The sequence below is a fragment of the Anguilla anguilla genome, chromosome 13 (genome assembly GCF_013347855.1).
Source record: "Anguilla anguilla isolate fAngAng1 chromosome 13, fAngAng1.pri, whole genome shotgun sequence".
NCBI classification, from domain to species: Eukaryota; Metazoa; Chordata; class Actinopteri; order Anguilliformes; family Anguillidae; genus Anguilla; species Anguilla anguilla.
Genome location: NC_049213.1, coordinates 13,668,931 through 13,685,113, shown reverse-complemented (window position 1 = coordinate 13,685,113; position 16,183 = coordinate 13,668,931). Strand labels below are relative to the sequence as shown.

Sequence of the window (16,183 nt, the reverse complement as noted above, 5' to 3'; positions counted from 1 at the left end):
CCGCTCAACGTCAGAGGTCAGAGGTCAGGCCGAGGCTGCAGACCGGGCCCAATGTCAGGGTGCCTGGTGGTGGTGGTCTGGCCAGGCCATTGTGAGGGAGGGACTCCCAAAGGGCTTTTAATGGAGAAGGCCTTCAGAGGCCGCTGACACTGCGGCGGGCCAGTCGCCCGCTCAGAGAGTGAAGCTGAGCTGCGTTCGGACGCGCCACAGCAACTCTGTCTAATCTACGACCGCCAGACAAATCTGCTGTGTGACATTTCCAAATTCTAACGGTTGAGACGCAAAATATAACTTCTTGAATGTTTGTTTATTATTAGCTTCGTTTGAGGTAGTTCTCGTTTTTTGGGCCGTATCTTTCCTTTTCAAGTGAGTGTTAATTCTGTCGTTTCGGACGGTGTGTTTAGTCTTTAACCCGCTTGAATAGTTCATGTACTTACGGCGTGTATTGAATGGATTTAATGGAATGGATTTAATATCCCCGGTGAAGACAGAGAGGGTGGCATGAAGTTGGGGTAACATTTCCATCACTGACACTGACTGGGCAATTAACCCAACCCCCACCCCCCCACCCCAGGAGTAAAAAAGATGGCACTGTGCAGCAGGCATAGAAAGACAGACTTCTACTGCCCACAGCAGGCCCATTCTGCCTCATCCATTTGCCTTAATGGATGTCTTTAATTATTTCATTATAATTACAAAAGAGCTAATTAAGAGATTAGAATGCCTTTGGGGACAGGACTGAGAAAAGACAGTGAGGGTGAGGTGGGGGTGGGGAGGTGTGTGATGGGGGGATGTAATGGGGGGGTGGGGGGTGTGATGGGGGGATGTAATGGGGGTAGGGGAGTGGGATGGAAAGAATGAGGCGGATTTAGCCTGGGGGTTTTTAAAGTTTTTTTTTTTTGGCTTTATAGGTTTCAGCCAATCGGCAAATCGCGCGCTAATTTATCTTCTGCCGTCGACCGGCTGTTTCCCCCTGCGTCCCTCGCGCCGCTCGGCCAAAAAAAAAAGGCCTTCCGCCTTTTCGCAGTCGAGGCTGCGCGGCCTACGTGCAGGGAAAGAGGTGGGTCCGGCCGGAAGCCCAACGGCCAGATCCAGCGGGGGACACAGGTTCGGGGCTGGAAGTCCCCGCCGGTACGGGATTAGTTTGAGGGACTCGGCAAAGGGGGCGGGTCCGTTTTGGAGGACAGTTAGAGAGCCTTCAGCCCAGCACACGATTCCAAACGCGGATGTATGTCATGAATGCCTACCTTGGACATCTAAACGGTGAAGGTTCTATGTCTTCTGGATAACTAGAGAGAAAGAGTGAGTGAATGAATGAGAAAGAGAGGGAGAGACCACAGGCATGGGGGACAGTGCATGAAACTGCTTAAACACCAGCACACTATTCACACGCCATTCACAGAAGTCATTTATTAAATAATTAAGTAATTAAGTAATATTTTTCCCCTGTCTTGAGCATGTAGATATTAGTTCATGAGATGTCACATTGTGTTACATGCAGTAGTGTAAAATCATTTCTGTCACACACAGTACCTCATTTTTATAAATACTTTTTTTTTTTTTTTTGTGTAAAGCTTTGGCAGTACATTGAGAGCTCATGCCGATAAAGTTTTCTGAATTGAAAAACAGAGACAGACGGAGGAAGGCGGGGCACTTGGGGGCGCCTGGCGGTGAGATTTCACAGTTGGCTGATGGAATTCGGGCCCGAGCTGTAAGGGCAGTTTATAGCTCCCCTCCAGCGGGCGAGGGAACTGTGAATACCGTCGGCCGGCTCCTCAGAGAGCCCTGACGCCACCGCCGCCATCGCCGCCGCCGCCGTCGCCTCGGTCTGCCACCGCGCCGCGGAAAGGGCCGTCCCACAGAGACAGGTCCGGTTACGCGGGGTTGGCTTCTCCGCTCGAGACCTTGCGACGCGGCCCGTAGCTCCGTACGCGAACCCTGCCGTGTGGCCAGGGGTTCGATTCCTGGCTGCGCTGTCTTCTGTCCTGTGATCCCCCTCCACCCTTCCCCACTGCCTTACTGAAGCAGATTCCGTTTTTTTTTGTTGTGTTTTCTTTTTTTAAGTTGGCCATCCACATGGACCCTGTGCTTGTCACAACCATCTCTGTCCCAGTGTGGAGACTTCAAGCTCCTTCTACCCGTTTAGGCAGTTTAACAGTATCTGATAGCAGGTAATTGGAGGAGTTAGACCTGGGTGTCCTGTTACAGGAGGTCCACGGGTCAGAATCTGGCATGACCTTGTTAAACTAATGTAGCTTGTCCCACAGACTGTCTAATGTTTCTACAAATGTGTGATTAGAATGTTTTTTTAACAATCACTACTGGTGAGTGAAAGCAATGGAGTTCTAGAACACTGAAAAAAGGACAAAAAACTGCTCTTCAAAAGGGTTAAAGCAAAGCATTGTTAGCATTGTTAGCATTGTTAGCGTACGCGCAGCTTCTGAACGCTGGTTTAAAACTGCGCTTGCTGGTTGCTGAGGAAACGTGCGCTCGTCCTGGGGAGCGGAGCGCTGGGTGTTTTTTCCGGGTGGAAAGTAGGAGGTGAGGACTCACGGGGGGGCGGGTCTCAGACCGAGGCGTGCATCGCTCCCAAACCACGCGGGAGAGCGGCGCGCGAGGGTGCGGGGACGGAAAAGACGGGTCCGGCTGCGGCCGATGACACGTTCGGTTCAGCAGATTAACAGGATTGGGTGAAATTCAATTCCGGAACTGGAGAAAAAAAAACGCCTGTAATGTTGTGAGGGATTTTTCGGTTTGTGAACGGAATTTCGATTTGTTTCGCGAAACGAACCGAATTGGAAATGGAATGGACATCGTCCCTGGTGCACGTCTTTTACCAGGCTGTGCTGTGCGGACGCATCACTGGGACAGCAGCCTTCCTCTGCGCGCAGAGTACCTCCGGGGTCTCTCTGCGATTTACTCCTGTCCTAAGTCAGAGTTGCTGTCGTCTCATTGGCCCTCCCGCATGTGACGCTGGGAGTGAGGTGAGGGACGTGCGTGCGCCATCGCTGCCAAATATCTGCAATGCAGCGCGCAATTTCAGAAACGTGTGTGCCAAGATCAAAATGCCAGCATTACCGCAATTGTTTTCTGCAAGGACGGAAGTCTGTGGCAATGTGACACGTTGCCTGTATTGGGAAGGCCAGCCCCTTTGAAGAAGGCTGCGTACGAGGTGGCAGGTTAACCTGCCTTTTACGAGAAATGGCCGTAGGTGTAATGGCTTCTGGCGGAAATCTGAAAGCCTCTGATGCAAGCGCTCCCCAGATACGGGTGAGAAAGATGACAAATGATTTCCTTCCTTTTTTCTGAGTTACCATCCTCGGTGCCTGCTCGCGGCCCCGCGTGCGCTTCCCTTATCAGAGGGGAAGAGCTCTTCTGCTTTCCCCCGACGAGCCACCAGATCGGGCCGCGCTCCGTCACCTGAGGGCCAGAGTCACGATTTTTTGCCCTTGCGGGTGTTTTGCTAAGAATCGTAGCTCTGGTGGGCCTGGCTGTGAAAGGGAAACTCAACGGGTCGCTCGAACCCTCGACCACAAATCCGCACGATAGGGCGAAAACAGGAAGCGCTAGCAGGCTGCGGTTTGGCGGGGGGGAGGGGGGGAGGGGGGGGGAGGGGGGGGGGGGGCAGGTCGGCTTGTGGGTGGGGCCGGAGCGGAACGCTGAGCTTCTGACGCCCGGGCACTCTTTGAATTTGGTTCCGATTGCTTCTTTTTTTTTTTATTTCCTCTTTTTGAAGTGAAACGTGACGCACGTGGTGGTTTAGTGACGGGGCACACTGGGGTCCTGGGAGATCCGGGGGGGGGGGGGGGGGGAGTGGGCGGGGGAGGGTAACTTCTATGTTGGTTTAACCGGCCTCTTCAAGAGAAGTGGCAGAATTTGAGGTTTCTATTTCTGAGGGGAGGATGCAGCACCAGACATAGACAGACATACAGAAAGAGAAAGAGATAAAGAGAGAGAGAGATCATTTGCTGGAGGCTGAGAAGTTGGGAGAGAAAGAGAGAGAGTGAGTGAGTAAAAGTGAGAGAAAGCAAAAGCAACGCAGATATTATATTGCTTGGATGTCAGGCTGCTGGATGCACGGGGCAGGAAGCGGGTGAACGGTGCTTCGAGGCCGAAGCTGAGCGCGCCGCGCAGCTATCGCTAGGCGAGCGGCCACGCCCCCCGCTGCTGCCCTGCTGCCGGGCCGATAAAGCCCGCGGCAGCGCGCCCCGCGGGATCCTGGGTACTCCCGCTGCCAGCCTGCGCGCGGCCAGATGTCGCCCGAGCCTCCATCATATCGCCGCGTTTCGGACACGGATCTCATTAGTACCCCGCTTAGCCGGATTCCTCCGGCGGGTGGTCCCAATCCTTTTAATTAATCCCCCCCGCCCTGTTCCGTCCCCTCCGCCCCCCCCCCCCCGCCGACCAGGCTTTCCGCTCCGGCTCAGTGCATCTGGGGGCAGGGCTTTCCTTTCCAATGCGGAGAAGGAGGAGGGGGCAGAGCCACTGCTAGCGCTAGCGCTAGGGCTAAGGCTAAGGCTAAGGCTAAAGCTGGGGTAAGGATTAAGACTTGGGCAGGAGCGCAGATCAAGGACTAATCTATTACAGGATTTTTTTTGGCAACTTCTGCTCTTAATTATCCTATTACTTGAATCATATCTTGACATTTATGTAAGTACCAGCTACAGCTGCAGACTGCAAGTGTATTCTAAAGATTTTACTCCACTCAATTTATGAGTGAATCAGCATAGTTTATAGTTGTCAGAAGGCTAAATTAAAGGTAATTGGTTTTTGGGGAAAAAAACCAGCTGGCCAACCAGCCCTCCAGGACTGAAGATGTGTACTGCTGGGCTAGGGCTAGTACTTGTGTTTCTGGGCTTGTGCTAGGGTTAGGGCTTGTGCTATGGCTATAGGGCTAGCGCTAGTTATTGTGCTACAGCTAGCGCTGAGGTTAGGGTATGGGGCTAGTGCTGAGCCTACTGCTAAGGCAAGGACAAGGACCATGGCTATAGACAGGCCAAGAGCTAGGACTATGTCTAGGGTGTGTGTGTGTGGGGAGGGTGGGGGGGGGGGGGGGTAGGCAGGAAGGCCTTTTGTCAGGACGGTGTTGTGCAGAAACAGGAGAGGGGGGTGGGTGGACCCTTGTGGGGTGTACTTGAGGGGGGCCCTGAAGCCAAATGTTGACTCTGCTTCATCAAAAAAAGAAAGGGGGTTTATGAGGCACTGTAAAGAAGAAAGACTGCTTTGTATTCATTCTGACAAATGAGGGGGCAATCCTGACTTTAACAACCTGTCTTTAAGAGGGCACCCCCTTCTCTTTCTCTCCTTCCTGTCCCATACCAAAGACATGCATGTGCATGCTTTCCCCAATGACTCGTTAACACAACACTGTCTCATTCTGGAATATTCCACCAAATAAAATAAAATTAGCCTGCAAGTAAGTGCCATCACTGTCCTGCCCCTCTATCCCATTGTTCCCATGTTCAAATGAAACTCTTGGTCTGCAGATTCCTACATGTTTCATTCTTCGGTAAAGGTAACCATCATCAATGGCATCAAAGTAGCTCCCATCATGCTTTGCACCCTCTATGTAAATACACAAAGGAGAAAGAGACAAATTCAAGAATACACTTTGCAGTTTACCCCAATCAGGAGATTATTGGTTGGTAAAAAAAAAATGTCCAGTCGGGGTTTGGCCTGGGTCAACCTGGGACAAATGCTTTCATTGGTTTATTGGTTGGGATATTCAGTGGGAATCAGGGACACTAAGCTTTGAAATTACACACCTGGCATTATTGCACTTTTTCGGTTGGTGGGGGGGGGGGGGGGGGGGCGTGGTGTCTGGTGTGGGGGAAACAGGATATTGATTGAAGGAATGTCCCAAGACAGGTAGTGCATTCAGAACTATAAACACGTAGGTGTGAGTGGCAGGACACAGCTGTGGACAGAGGGAGTCTCTGTGTGATTGGTCCTGTCAGCTTCTTGACCGGTTACGTTCCCCACAGGTTTAAAGTGTGTGCACGTGTTTGTGTGTCTTCTTCTTTGATTTTTTGTGTCGTTGGTCATCTTTTATAGTCTACAGATGTTTCTCTGTGAATGTGTGTCCAAGTGTGACAGTGCGTGGTTGTTTGGGGGTCACGTGTGTCTGTGACGAGGTGGTATTTGGGGGAGGGGGGGGGGACTTTTCCTCAGTGTGGATTGCCTTGGCCTGTTTGGTGTTTCTTTTATTGAGCCATATCCTGGACCTGGAGTCTGTTTTATCACAGGTCCTTTCAAAGGGGAGCGCGGAGCGACAGGAAGAGCTCCTCCCCTTTACGGTTCAGGCAGGGGGATGAGGGGGGGTAGGGGGATGTGTGTGTGTGTGTGTGTGGGGGGGTTCAGGTAATGAGCTCACACACAGCTGTCAAAATGGCGCTTCTGTGGTCTATACAGCACCGTATCTCCTCACTTCTCTCTAGCGCTTTCCCTCTTCACCCATCCGGCGCACGGCGTGGTCTCCGACCCTGATGGGCGGGGTCAGCCCGGGGGCTTCTCCGACCTCTCCTGTCTGCAGAGCAGCCCCCGCTGGCCGGTGGGTGGGGGGGCATCGCGGCCGTTTGCCCACCTGTGACGCGCTAACACGTCCGTCCAGACTAGGGTCAAGGGACAGGTTTTTAGAAGTTTTGGCCGTTGTACCTTCGGGAGACTTAGGTTAAAAGCTAATGCTCATTCTAAAGCTAACACTCATGCTAACACTCATGCTAAAGCTAACACTCATGCTAACGCTCATGCTAAAGCTAATGCTCATGCTAAAGCTAACGCTCATGCTAAAGTGCACTCGTGGAAGCCAATGCGCGGAGCGTCGAGCAAGATGCCGTCGTTTCCGAGGGCCAGCGGCGGCACCCTCCCCTCTACCTGTTTCCACACGCCACCGCGGCCTTCGTCAGAGGCGCAGAAAAAAGGGAGGCTCAGGGGAGGAAGTGACTGACGAAAGAGGAAGCGAGGGCAGGCGGGTGACAGACGCGTGTGGCGAGACAGCCTGGGATGATGCACACGCTGCTGCGGGAGAAATCGGGCCGGGGGGGAAGTGCCCCGCCCCGGGCTCAGCCGTTGCGAAAGTGGCACGGGAAACGCGTTGGCGGGGCGCTGCGTCGCCCAGCGCACTCTGCGAACGTCGCGCCTCACAGCACGCAGCATTCTGAGAACATAGCAGCTTCCAGCAATCTAACATTCAGAACATTCCTGGCAAAGTGGCTAAAGCAAAATATAAATCCTGTGCCAATGGGGTAAAGAGAAGCAGAAACACCTTTATATACATATATATATATATATATATATATATATATATATGTATATGCATGTATATACTGATCTACAGACAGGTATGTGAAAAGTATGTTATAATCACTGCCAAATTGTGTAATTTATGTTATTTCATGCATACCATTTATAGCACTGAATACCTCTTGAACTCGTATAAACCCTGTTAACCTAACACGGAACAATAATAGATTGTGTACACGCGCAAACACGTACGCACAAGAAACGCAAAAGCGCGCGCACACACGTTCACATACACACAGCCACACCCACGAGCACGCACGCAAATTCTCAAACCTCGATTTGCACACTGCTGAGGAGTAAAGGGCGTTTGGGGGACCTTGCGGGACAGCCGCTGACCAGAACGCTGCCATTACGGAACCGCGCAGAATCGGTTCCACGGCCGCGGTCCACCTACGTACCAGACACACCTACAGCTGTGCGGCGAAGACAAAGAAAAGAACTTTTCTTCATTGTGAAGAAATAGTTGCAACTCTAGAGCATGCTGTCACACTATTGCGACACAACCACGAACAGTGAACAAAGAGACGCATTCACTGCGGAAAGACCGTCAAAACTGTCTGCGAACCACAATTCTTTAAAAGCCTCCCACACTGTCTCTATAGAAAGGCTAGGGAGGTACTGTATTATAGTGGATAAAGAAAGACCTGTGTTAACAATCCAACACTTAATTTGTTTCCCAGGTACCGCTGTTGTATGCTTGAGCTAAGAGCTGAACTCGAATTGCTTCACTAAATATTCAGCCGTATAAATCGGCGACATATCATATTTTAAGTACTCAAAGTGTCCGTTAAGCTAATAGATATGATAAAATACAGTAAATATTTGACACGCCAGGCATTTGTAAATCACACAAAGTACACAGACCAAGTTTTGGTCATGTGCTTGGTCCGCTCTAATGGACATCAAAGACTTTTGAAGTATTTGAACAATCTGAATGCTACCGTATTTATTTCTTTCCTCTAAAAAACGTACAGAGAATTCCACGCTTTAGTTAGAAGGGATAATTGTGCATTAGACTGCTGAGGACCCCTCAGGTGCCTTTTGCCTGCCGGTATGTATAAATAATCTTTGAAAGCAGTATATTTACACCATCGATTTGCAACCTGGCTTAAAAGAAAGCCCTGGGGGGCATTTGAGATGTATGCCGCAAGAGATTCGACAATAATGTTATGGCTGACGGCAGTCAATGCCGCATTAATTAATCTGTTGTTTTGTTCTAATAATTGCCATGCCTGTTTTAAAATCCACGTGTAGTACCTGAGTACATTCAAAATAACCAATGAGAGAACACAGGGGTGATTTAAATTATTTACATTCTCATGCTGTGCAGGGTTTCCAGGTTTGAATCTATTCAGCCAAAGTCTTGAATCATCATTCATTTTGTTTGAACAAACGAGTCAACTTTCAGTTGAAGTTTTTACATATTTCCATATAGTCATGCCAATTTTGCTTGAACATTTTGAGCCAAAATAGCAAGGTGATAGGAAATAGCCATATTTGTGCTTCATTGGTGGCTAGTTTGTTTCAGAAACATTTAATTTATTGTCTTCATCTTTTATTTTTTCAAAACACAATTTGTGCAGGGCATTGGCCTTAATTTTTGACTTCTTTTGTCAGGCATTTGACAACTTCAGATAAACAAGGCCTTTTCACCAATATTAGAACACGGCCTACTTGTGACGGTGTGCAGACCATTGCTGGATTTGCATATAAAGACTACAGAACGTGTTAAAAAGTTTAGTAAACCGCTGGTGTGGGCCAGCCTGGCCGGGCCGAAAGGCATCAGGGCTTCGCGGCCCGTCGGTGTGGGTGAGCCGGGGCCCCCGGCCTCTGGCCCCGGTCCCGGGGCGGAGGGGAAGGAGAGCGCGCTGAGGGGAGGGGAGGGGAGAGGCCTCGCTGCGTGCCACAGCGGGGATCAGCACAGGCCGGCTGTAATCTCACCGCTCCCGCGCAGAGGCCATCGAAAGAGGAACTTGAGGGTAAAACAACACTCGCTGGCCGGGGGAAATGAGCAGCGGCCGCTGGTGAACCGCACCATGCGGGGCCTCCTTTACCCCCGGGCTCGCACACAAACCCCCCCACCGCCCCCCTCAGTCCCTCCCCCCCGACTCTCCACTTTCAGCTTCAGGGCTGGGGATTGTCATGCAAATGGAGTCCCAGGCTTCGGCTGATAAGGAAGGCCTCGGGTTTCCGGGAGCCTTATTTTCCAAACAGTGAGGAGCGGAGCGGAGGATCCGCAGGACGGGTCTGGCGGCAGGGGGGGGGGAGGGCGTCGAGTTACAGACCCCGTTCAGCGCTCAGGTGTGGACTGACGCTCGGAAAGAGGCCGCAAGCGCCGTGTTTGCGCAAGGAGGAGCATTGTGTAAAGGCAGGCTCCGACTGGAGCCACAGACAGATCCTGATGGATGCAGAGTCCCTGTCTCACTTTATTTGCTGTATCCCTCCCTCTCCCTACCTCCCACTCTCCCTCCCTCTCTCTCTTTCCCTTCCTCTCTCTCTCTCTCTCTCTCTCTCTCTCTTTCTCTCACCCATCCTCACCTCTCTCTCTCTCTTTCTCTCACCCATCCTCACCTCTCTCTCTCTCTCTTTCTCTCACCCATCCTCACCTCTCTCTCTCTCTCTTTCTCTCACCCATCCTCACCTCTCTCTCTCTCTCTTTCTCTCACCCACCCTCACCTCTCTCTCTCTCTCTTTCTCTCACCCATCCTCACCTCTCTCTCTCTCTCTTTCTCTCACCCATCCTCACCTCTCTCTCTCTCTCTTTCTCTCACCCACCCTCACCTCTCTCTCTCTCTCTTTCTCTCACCCATCCTCACCTCTCTCTCTCTCTCTTTCTCTCACCCATCCTCACCTCTCTCTCTCTCTCTTTCTCTCACCCATCCTCACCTCTCTCTCTCTCTCTTTCTCTCACCCATCCTCACCTCTCTCTCTCTCTCTTTCTCTCACCCATCCTCACCTCTCCCTTTGGCTGTTTGGACTCTTTGTCTGTCAGTGTGCTCGTCCCGGCGTAAGATGCAGTCAGTGCATTCAGTGGACTTTCGGCACGTTTCCCTCGGCTCAGACCCCCCACCGTCCCCGTCCCGTCCTGCCCCCACGCCCCATTATCCAAACGCAAACGCGAGTCCTGGCTCCCGTTACACCGGGAGCCCTGGAGCTGGGAGCCGGGAGCCGGGTGCTGGGAGCCCTGAGCTGGGAGCCCTGGAGCTGGGAGCCCTGAGCCGGGAGCCCTGAGCTGGGAGCCCTGAGCCGGGAGCCCTGAGCTGGGAGCCCTGAGCTGGGAGCGGCTCTGGAGATTGATGTGACGGAGGGCTCGGGTTGCCACGGCCAATTTCATCTGTTACCTCGCGCGGTGCTGGAAAGGCTCGGAAACCCTGAGGAGCTGGTGCAGAAGTGTCAGACTGACTGTCCAAAATCTCACCGGAGAGCAGAGCATTGTCAAGAAGAACTATTTAAAGCACTGTCAACTATTATAATAATAATGTAATAATAAGAATTATTATTATTATTATTAGTAGTAGTAGTAGTAGTAATTGTATTAGTAGCTGTGATAGTTGTAGTGGCAGTAGTAAGCTACATATTATTTTGTTGATTTTAATTATTCTTATTATTCTATGTTGAAGTAGAAGCAGTCAAAGTAATCAAAATCCTAGTAACATTAGTATATTACACAGCGGTGTAAGTTTTCTTCATTTGTCCTTTGGCCTTTTACTATTATGACTTAATGGAAGGACAGGGAAAGTTTGGAGCTTTATGGAAACTCTAACCCTGAAGAGCCCCTCTGTCCTCTCGTCCCCCACTCTGTTTCTCTCCCTCTATTCGTCCCTCTCTCTCTCTTTCTCTCTCTCTCTGTTTTTATTAGATTCCTCTTTTATGCCTTTTTTTTCTTTTTGAAGTCTCTCCACCCTTGTTAAAAAAGCAGGCCAGTTGTGGGGGGCGGGGGGGGGGGAGTCAGACTTGCATTTGGGCTTGACTCTGTGCCATCCATTGAAGGTGGCAGGGGGTGGAGAGCAGTAAAAGTTTGGATTTGAGGTTTTCTTTGCGTTTAAGGTTTTTTGTTGTTGTTGCCTTCGGAGGCCGCGGCCGACGGTGTGAAAGGGTGCCCGAGGTGACCGGGTCCCAATAAAGGCAGGGCCAGGCCTGCCGGGGCCCCCCTTCCCCGCCGTGGGACCATCTTTATAGGCCGACTTACGAGCCTGGGCCTCTATTAAAACCTGGCAGGGCCGCGCTGAGGAATTTAGGGCCAGGAAACAAGAGGAAAGCAGGGGGGGGGGGGTGGAGGGTGGAGGGTGACCGAGGGTGAAAGTTGAAAAGAGTAACAGGGGGTCCGTGTGAGAGCCGAGTTTTATGTGAGCCGGGTTTGCGCAGCCCAGTTTGTCTGTCGTAGCGTTTGCCGTTTCCTTTATGGCTCCTTTCGCACTCTCCGGCTCCGCAGACCGCGTCCGTGCGGCGTGTGTGAGAGCGCGAACGAGAGTGTGTCTGTGTGTTAGCGCACTTTGTGTGCAGGCGTCCAGCTACGCGCATGTATCTGTTGGCTGCATTTTGTGTGTGTGGGTGAATATAAATACCCGTGCTTGTGTGTGTGCGTGTGTGTGTGCACGTGTGTATATGTGCGTGTGCAATTATCAGTGTGTGTGTGTGTGCACATGTGTGTATGTATATGTGCGTGTACATTTATCAGTGTTATCGGTGTGTGTGTGTGTGTGTGTGCACGTGTGTGTGTATATGTGCACGTGCAGTTATCGGTGTGTGTGTGTGTGCACGTGTGTGTGTATATGTGTGTGTGCAGTTATCAGTGTTATCGGTGTGTGTGTGTATATGTGCGTGTGCAGTTATCGGTGTGTGTGTGTGTGTGTGTGTGTGCACATGTGTGTATATGTGCACGTGCAGTTATCGGTGTGTGTGTGTGTGCACGTGTGTGTGTATATGTGTGTGTGCAGTTATCAGTGTTATCGGTGTGTGTGTGTATATGTGCGTGTGCAGTTATCGGTGTGTGTGTGTATATGTGCGTGTGCAGTTATCGGTGTGTGTGCACAGTGTATGTATATGTTCATGTGCAGTTATCAGTGTTATTGGTGTGTGTGCGTGTGTGTGCACGTGTGTGTGTATATGTGCGTGTGCAGTTATCAGTGTTATCAGCGCGTATGTGTGTGTGTGCACATGTGCGTGTGCAGTTATCAGTGTGTGTGTGTGTGTGTATATGTGCGTGTGCAGTTATCGGTGTGTGTGTGTGTGTGTGTATATGTGCGTGTGCAGTTATCAGTGCTATTGGTGTGTGTGCGTGTGTCTGTGTGCGCCTGCATGCACGCACGCGATTCGTTCGTTCTTTTGCACGCCGGTTCGGCGCTCTCGGTCGGGCGCGTGACGGCGGGGCCTTTCGGCAGCGTTGCCAAGCCCCGGCGCATTTGTCTCACCGTGAAAAGAATGCAGCCAAATAAACAGGAGAGCCACAGGAGACAATGGCAGCCAGTCAGGTGGCTCGGGACTGGAACGAGGAAGCAGGGGTATGAGAGAGAGAGAGAGAGAGAGAGGAGAGAGAGAGAGAGAGAGAGAGCGAGGGAGAGAGAGAGAGAGAGAGAGAGAGAGAGAGGGAGGGAGAGAGGGAGGGAGGGGGGGCTGGGGGTACTGACACCAGTGAGTCTGCCAGGCTGCCTGCCTTATCAGGCCATCAATCCACTGTTTGCCTTCTCTCTCTCTCTCTCTCTCTCTCTTTCTCTCTGTGTTGTCACTCAGCGGTCCCGCCCTCCCCTGATCTCTCTAAATATTTGCCTCTCAGCTCTCTTCCTGGGGGGTAGCCTTTAGCCAGAGAAAGGATGACCCTCTGTGTGTCTGTCTATCTGCATGTCTGTCTGCACCTGACAATGATGTGTAACTCATCCCCCTCTCAGTGTCGTTCTCTCTCTATCACGCCCCCCCATGAAACAAAAATAGGTTTTCCAATGCATTTGTCACTTTGTGTGACAATGCAAGTCCAAACTTTGCTCCCAACTGAACTGAATGCTGCAAGTTCTGCCCCAGTTCGGAATGGCCGCGATCGTGCTGCGAACCCCACCACTGATTCGGGAGAGTGTAGATATCCACGGCTCTCCTCCAAAACACACGGTGTCACCAACTGCTTCTTTTCACACCGCCAATTTCGAATATATTTCCAACAATTAACTAGGAATACCAATGTCTGAAAGACACATACAGACTTATTTGTCAAATAAGTGATTTGAAGTCATTATTGTTTGTCTAAACTGGTTATATAGTCCACTGAGACTAAATCAGAAAGAAGTGGAAAATATTGACATCTGAATTGAATAATATATAAAAAAATATATATTTTTAATTCCAGTTATGTCTGCTTGAATCTCAATGGGCTATATCTGAATATTGCCAAAGGAATGTATTATTAAGTACAAATGCCAATATTTTGGTACTGAAAATCCATTTGGATTGCTTCCATGTATTCAAATGTACAATTCAATGTGTTACTGCATATGTTTGTATGTATGGCGATAGATTTGTATTGTGTAAGAGCCACTCCACCCTGGCTGGTTTGTGACTCTTGTAAATGAGAAGTGCAGAATGTGTGACTGTGGCCAGAGCGCTTCTGGCTCGGCTGCGTTACTCAGTCTGTTGTGTTTATGATTCACTCTTTCTGATCCACTGGTACATTCCCATGGTGCAGTGGAGCTTGTCAGCCACTCCCCCTCTCACAAATAAATAGCAGTTTTACATTTTACAAATGGGCATTTTGACGGAGAATGGATATTTTGTTATCTTTCCTCTTCTCTTTTCTTGCTCTCTTGCTCCCTCCATCTCAACTCCCCCTCCTTCATTTTCTCTCTCTCGCCCAGCCCCCCCCCCCCTCCTGAACTCGGTCTCTGCCTTTCTCTCCACCCTTCTCAGTAACTCTATCCATCGCCCTCTCTCTCCCTGCCTCCTTCTTTCAATCACACTCGCTCTATGACTCACTCTTTCTCTCCCTCTCCCTTTTCTCTCAAATTCAAATTGAAATACGCTGCATTTCCACAACCAGACCAGTTGTGTTGCTAAGCCATGAAACTAGTGGCCCAACTGACACCTACCGCTGGAGACATGCACTTGGGCCTTTGATCACTGAGAGATTCAAATTCAAATGACTTTGTATATATACATTTTAAGAAGGCATATTCTTTTTCTTTTTTTTGTGCGTACACATCTCGTTTCTGCTTTGCCCTATAAATAGGCTGGTATGTGCAAAATATTTTGTCGGAATGCATTGTTTTAAAAAGGAATCAGATGACAGTTGAAGAACCATGACATAGATGATGACATAGCTAAAAATATCTCCCCCCCCCCTCTCCCTTCCCCTCGCAGCGGTGGAGACTCAGAGCACGAGCTCGGAGGAGATGGTGCCCAGCTCGCCCTCTCCGCCCCCGCCCCCGCGCATCTACAAGCCCTGCTTCGTGTGCCAGGACAAGTCCTCCGGCTACCACTACGGGGTCAGCTCCTGCGAAGGCTGCAAGGTAACGACACGCCCCGCCCCCGACCCCGCCCCCTCCCAGACAGGGACCCTCCGCTCCCCTCACGGCCCGTTCTTGACCGGGGTCAGAGAACGGCACCCGGGGGGGGGGGCTCTGTTAGCCCTGCTGTCAAACTAGCAGTTGACCCCACCCCACCTCACCCCCCCCCCCCACTCTAGCCTAACGCTGTAATGAGCTGTTCCGTCGATAACAGTTAGCGCCATGCTGTGTTCAGTACGCGGGATTGATCGCCAGGGGATGTCTGGATTAACTTTGGGTCAACGGTCCTTCTTCCTCTCTCCCCCCCTCCCCCGCGCTGCCTTCCGGGCGTTCCCCAGGGCTTCTTCCGCCGGAGCATCCAGAAGAACATGGTGTACACCTGCCACCGCGACAAGAACTGCCAGATCAACAAGGTGACCCGCAACCGGTGCCAGTACTGCCGGCTGCAGAAGTGCTTCGAGGTCGGCATGTCCAAGGAAGGTGAGAGCCCGAGGGCGGGGCCGACCGGGGGCGGGGGGCGGGACGTTGGGGAATGTACAAAAAAAGGGGCGGGGCATGGGGAACGCATGCATGTGCAGGGGTCGGGTTTTTTCCTCAACCACAGGTCACACCCCCCCCCCCCCCACTGTTTCGACGTTCCCCCTTTCCGAACGCCGACCCGTCTCTAGCGGCGGTCGGCCTCCTTCGGCCGCGCCCGGGGAGGCGGGGTTTGGGTCCGGCCGCTCGTCTCCATGCCTCGCTCGCCCGCGCGGGTGGCTCTGAGCTGGCGAGAGAGGCAGGGCCGGTTACGAATGGCCGAACCCCATCAGACAGAACAAAAACAGAATGATAAAAAGAGCTGCTTTGGTGAGAGCGGCCAGGCTGTTTCCGGCGCCGCGGCCAAACGGCACTCTTTTCCGCTCAGGGAAGCGCAGCTCGCTAGCGCTGCTCGCGCTTCATTTCCTTTTCCCGCTGAAGAGGGCGGACGGAGGGAGGGGCTCGGGGGAGGGGTGCACTCGCCTGAATCAGGACGGCTGCCCCCGTTTCCACAGCAACTTAAATCGCTCTACGTGAGGTACGCCGCAGCAGACCACCTGACCTCGATGCCCTTGTGACTGTTTTATTTTATTAAAATTTTTTTTTTTTTGAAGCGGGATGACTCTAAAAAAGCTTGTTCGGCAAAGCGAAGCGTGGCGCGCGGTCGCACGACGGGATCTGCGTGTTTTCTCGGTCACTCGCAGCCATTTCTCCGACGGAGAGAAGTGCTTTCTGATGCGCAGGCGGAGGGACCCGAGTTGGCGGGAGATGAAGAGACGATCGCAAAAGCCGTTTACTCAAAAAACACGTTGTAGACGTTACTAAAAAGGTGGGCCCCTCGCGTATTTGTTAGTAGACTGGAGGGCTTCGCCGACGTG

General features: G+C 51.6%; 1 protein-coding gene across 3 annotated transcripts in view; it reads left to right on the top strand.

Annotated features, from left to right (window-relative positions):
- LOC118211251 (retinoic acid receptor gamma-A) overlaps positions 1-16,183 on the top strand; it is a 59,199-nt gene that overhangs the window by 34,387 nt on the left and 8,629 nt on the right. For all 3 annotated transcript variants that reach the window (XM_035388318.1, XM_035388319.1, XM_035388320.1), the window contains 2 exons: positions 14,644-14,792; positions 15,128-15,269. In XM_035388318.1, coding sequence (XP_035244209.1) covers positions 14,644-14,792; positions 15,128-15,269 — 291 coding nt within the window. The remainder of the gene's footprint in view (positions 1-14,643; positions 14,793-15,127; positions 15,270-16,183) is intronic.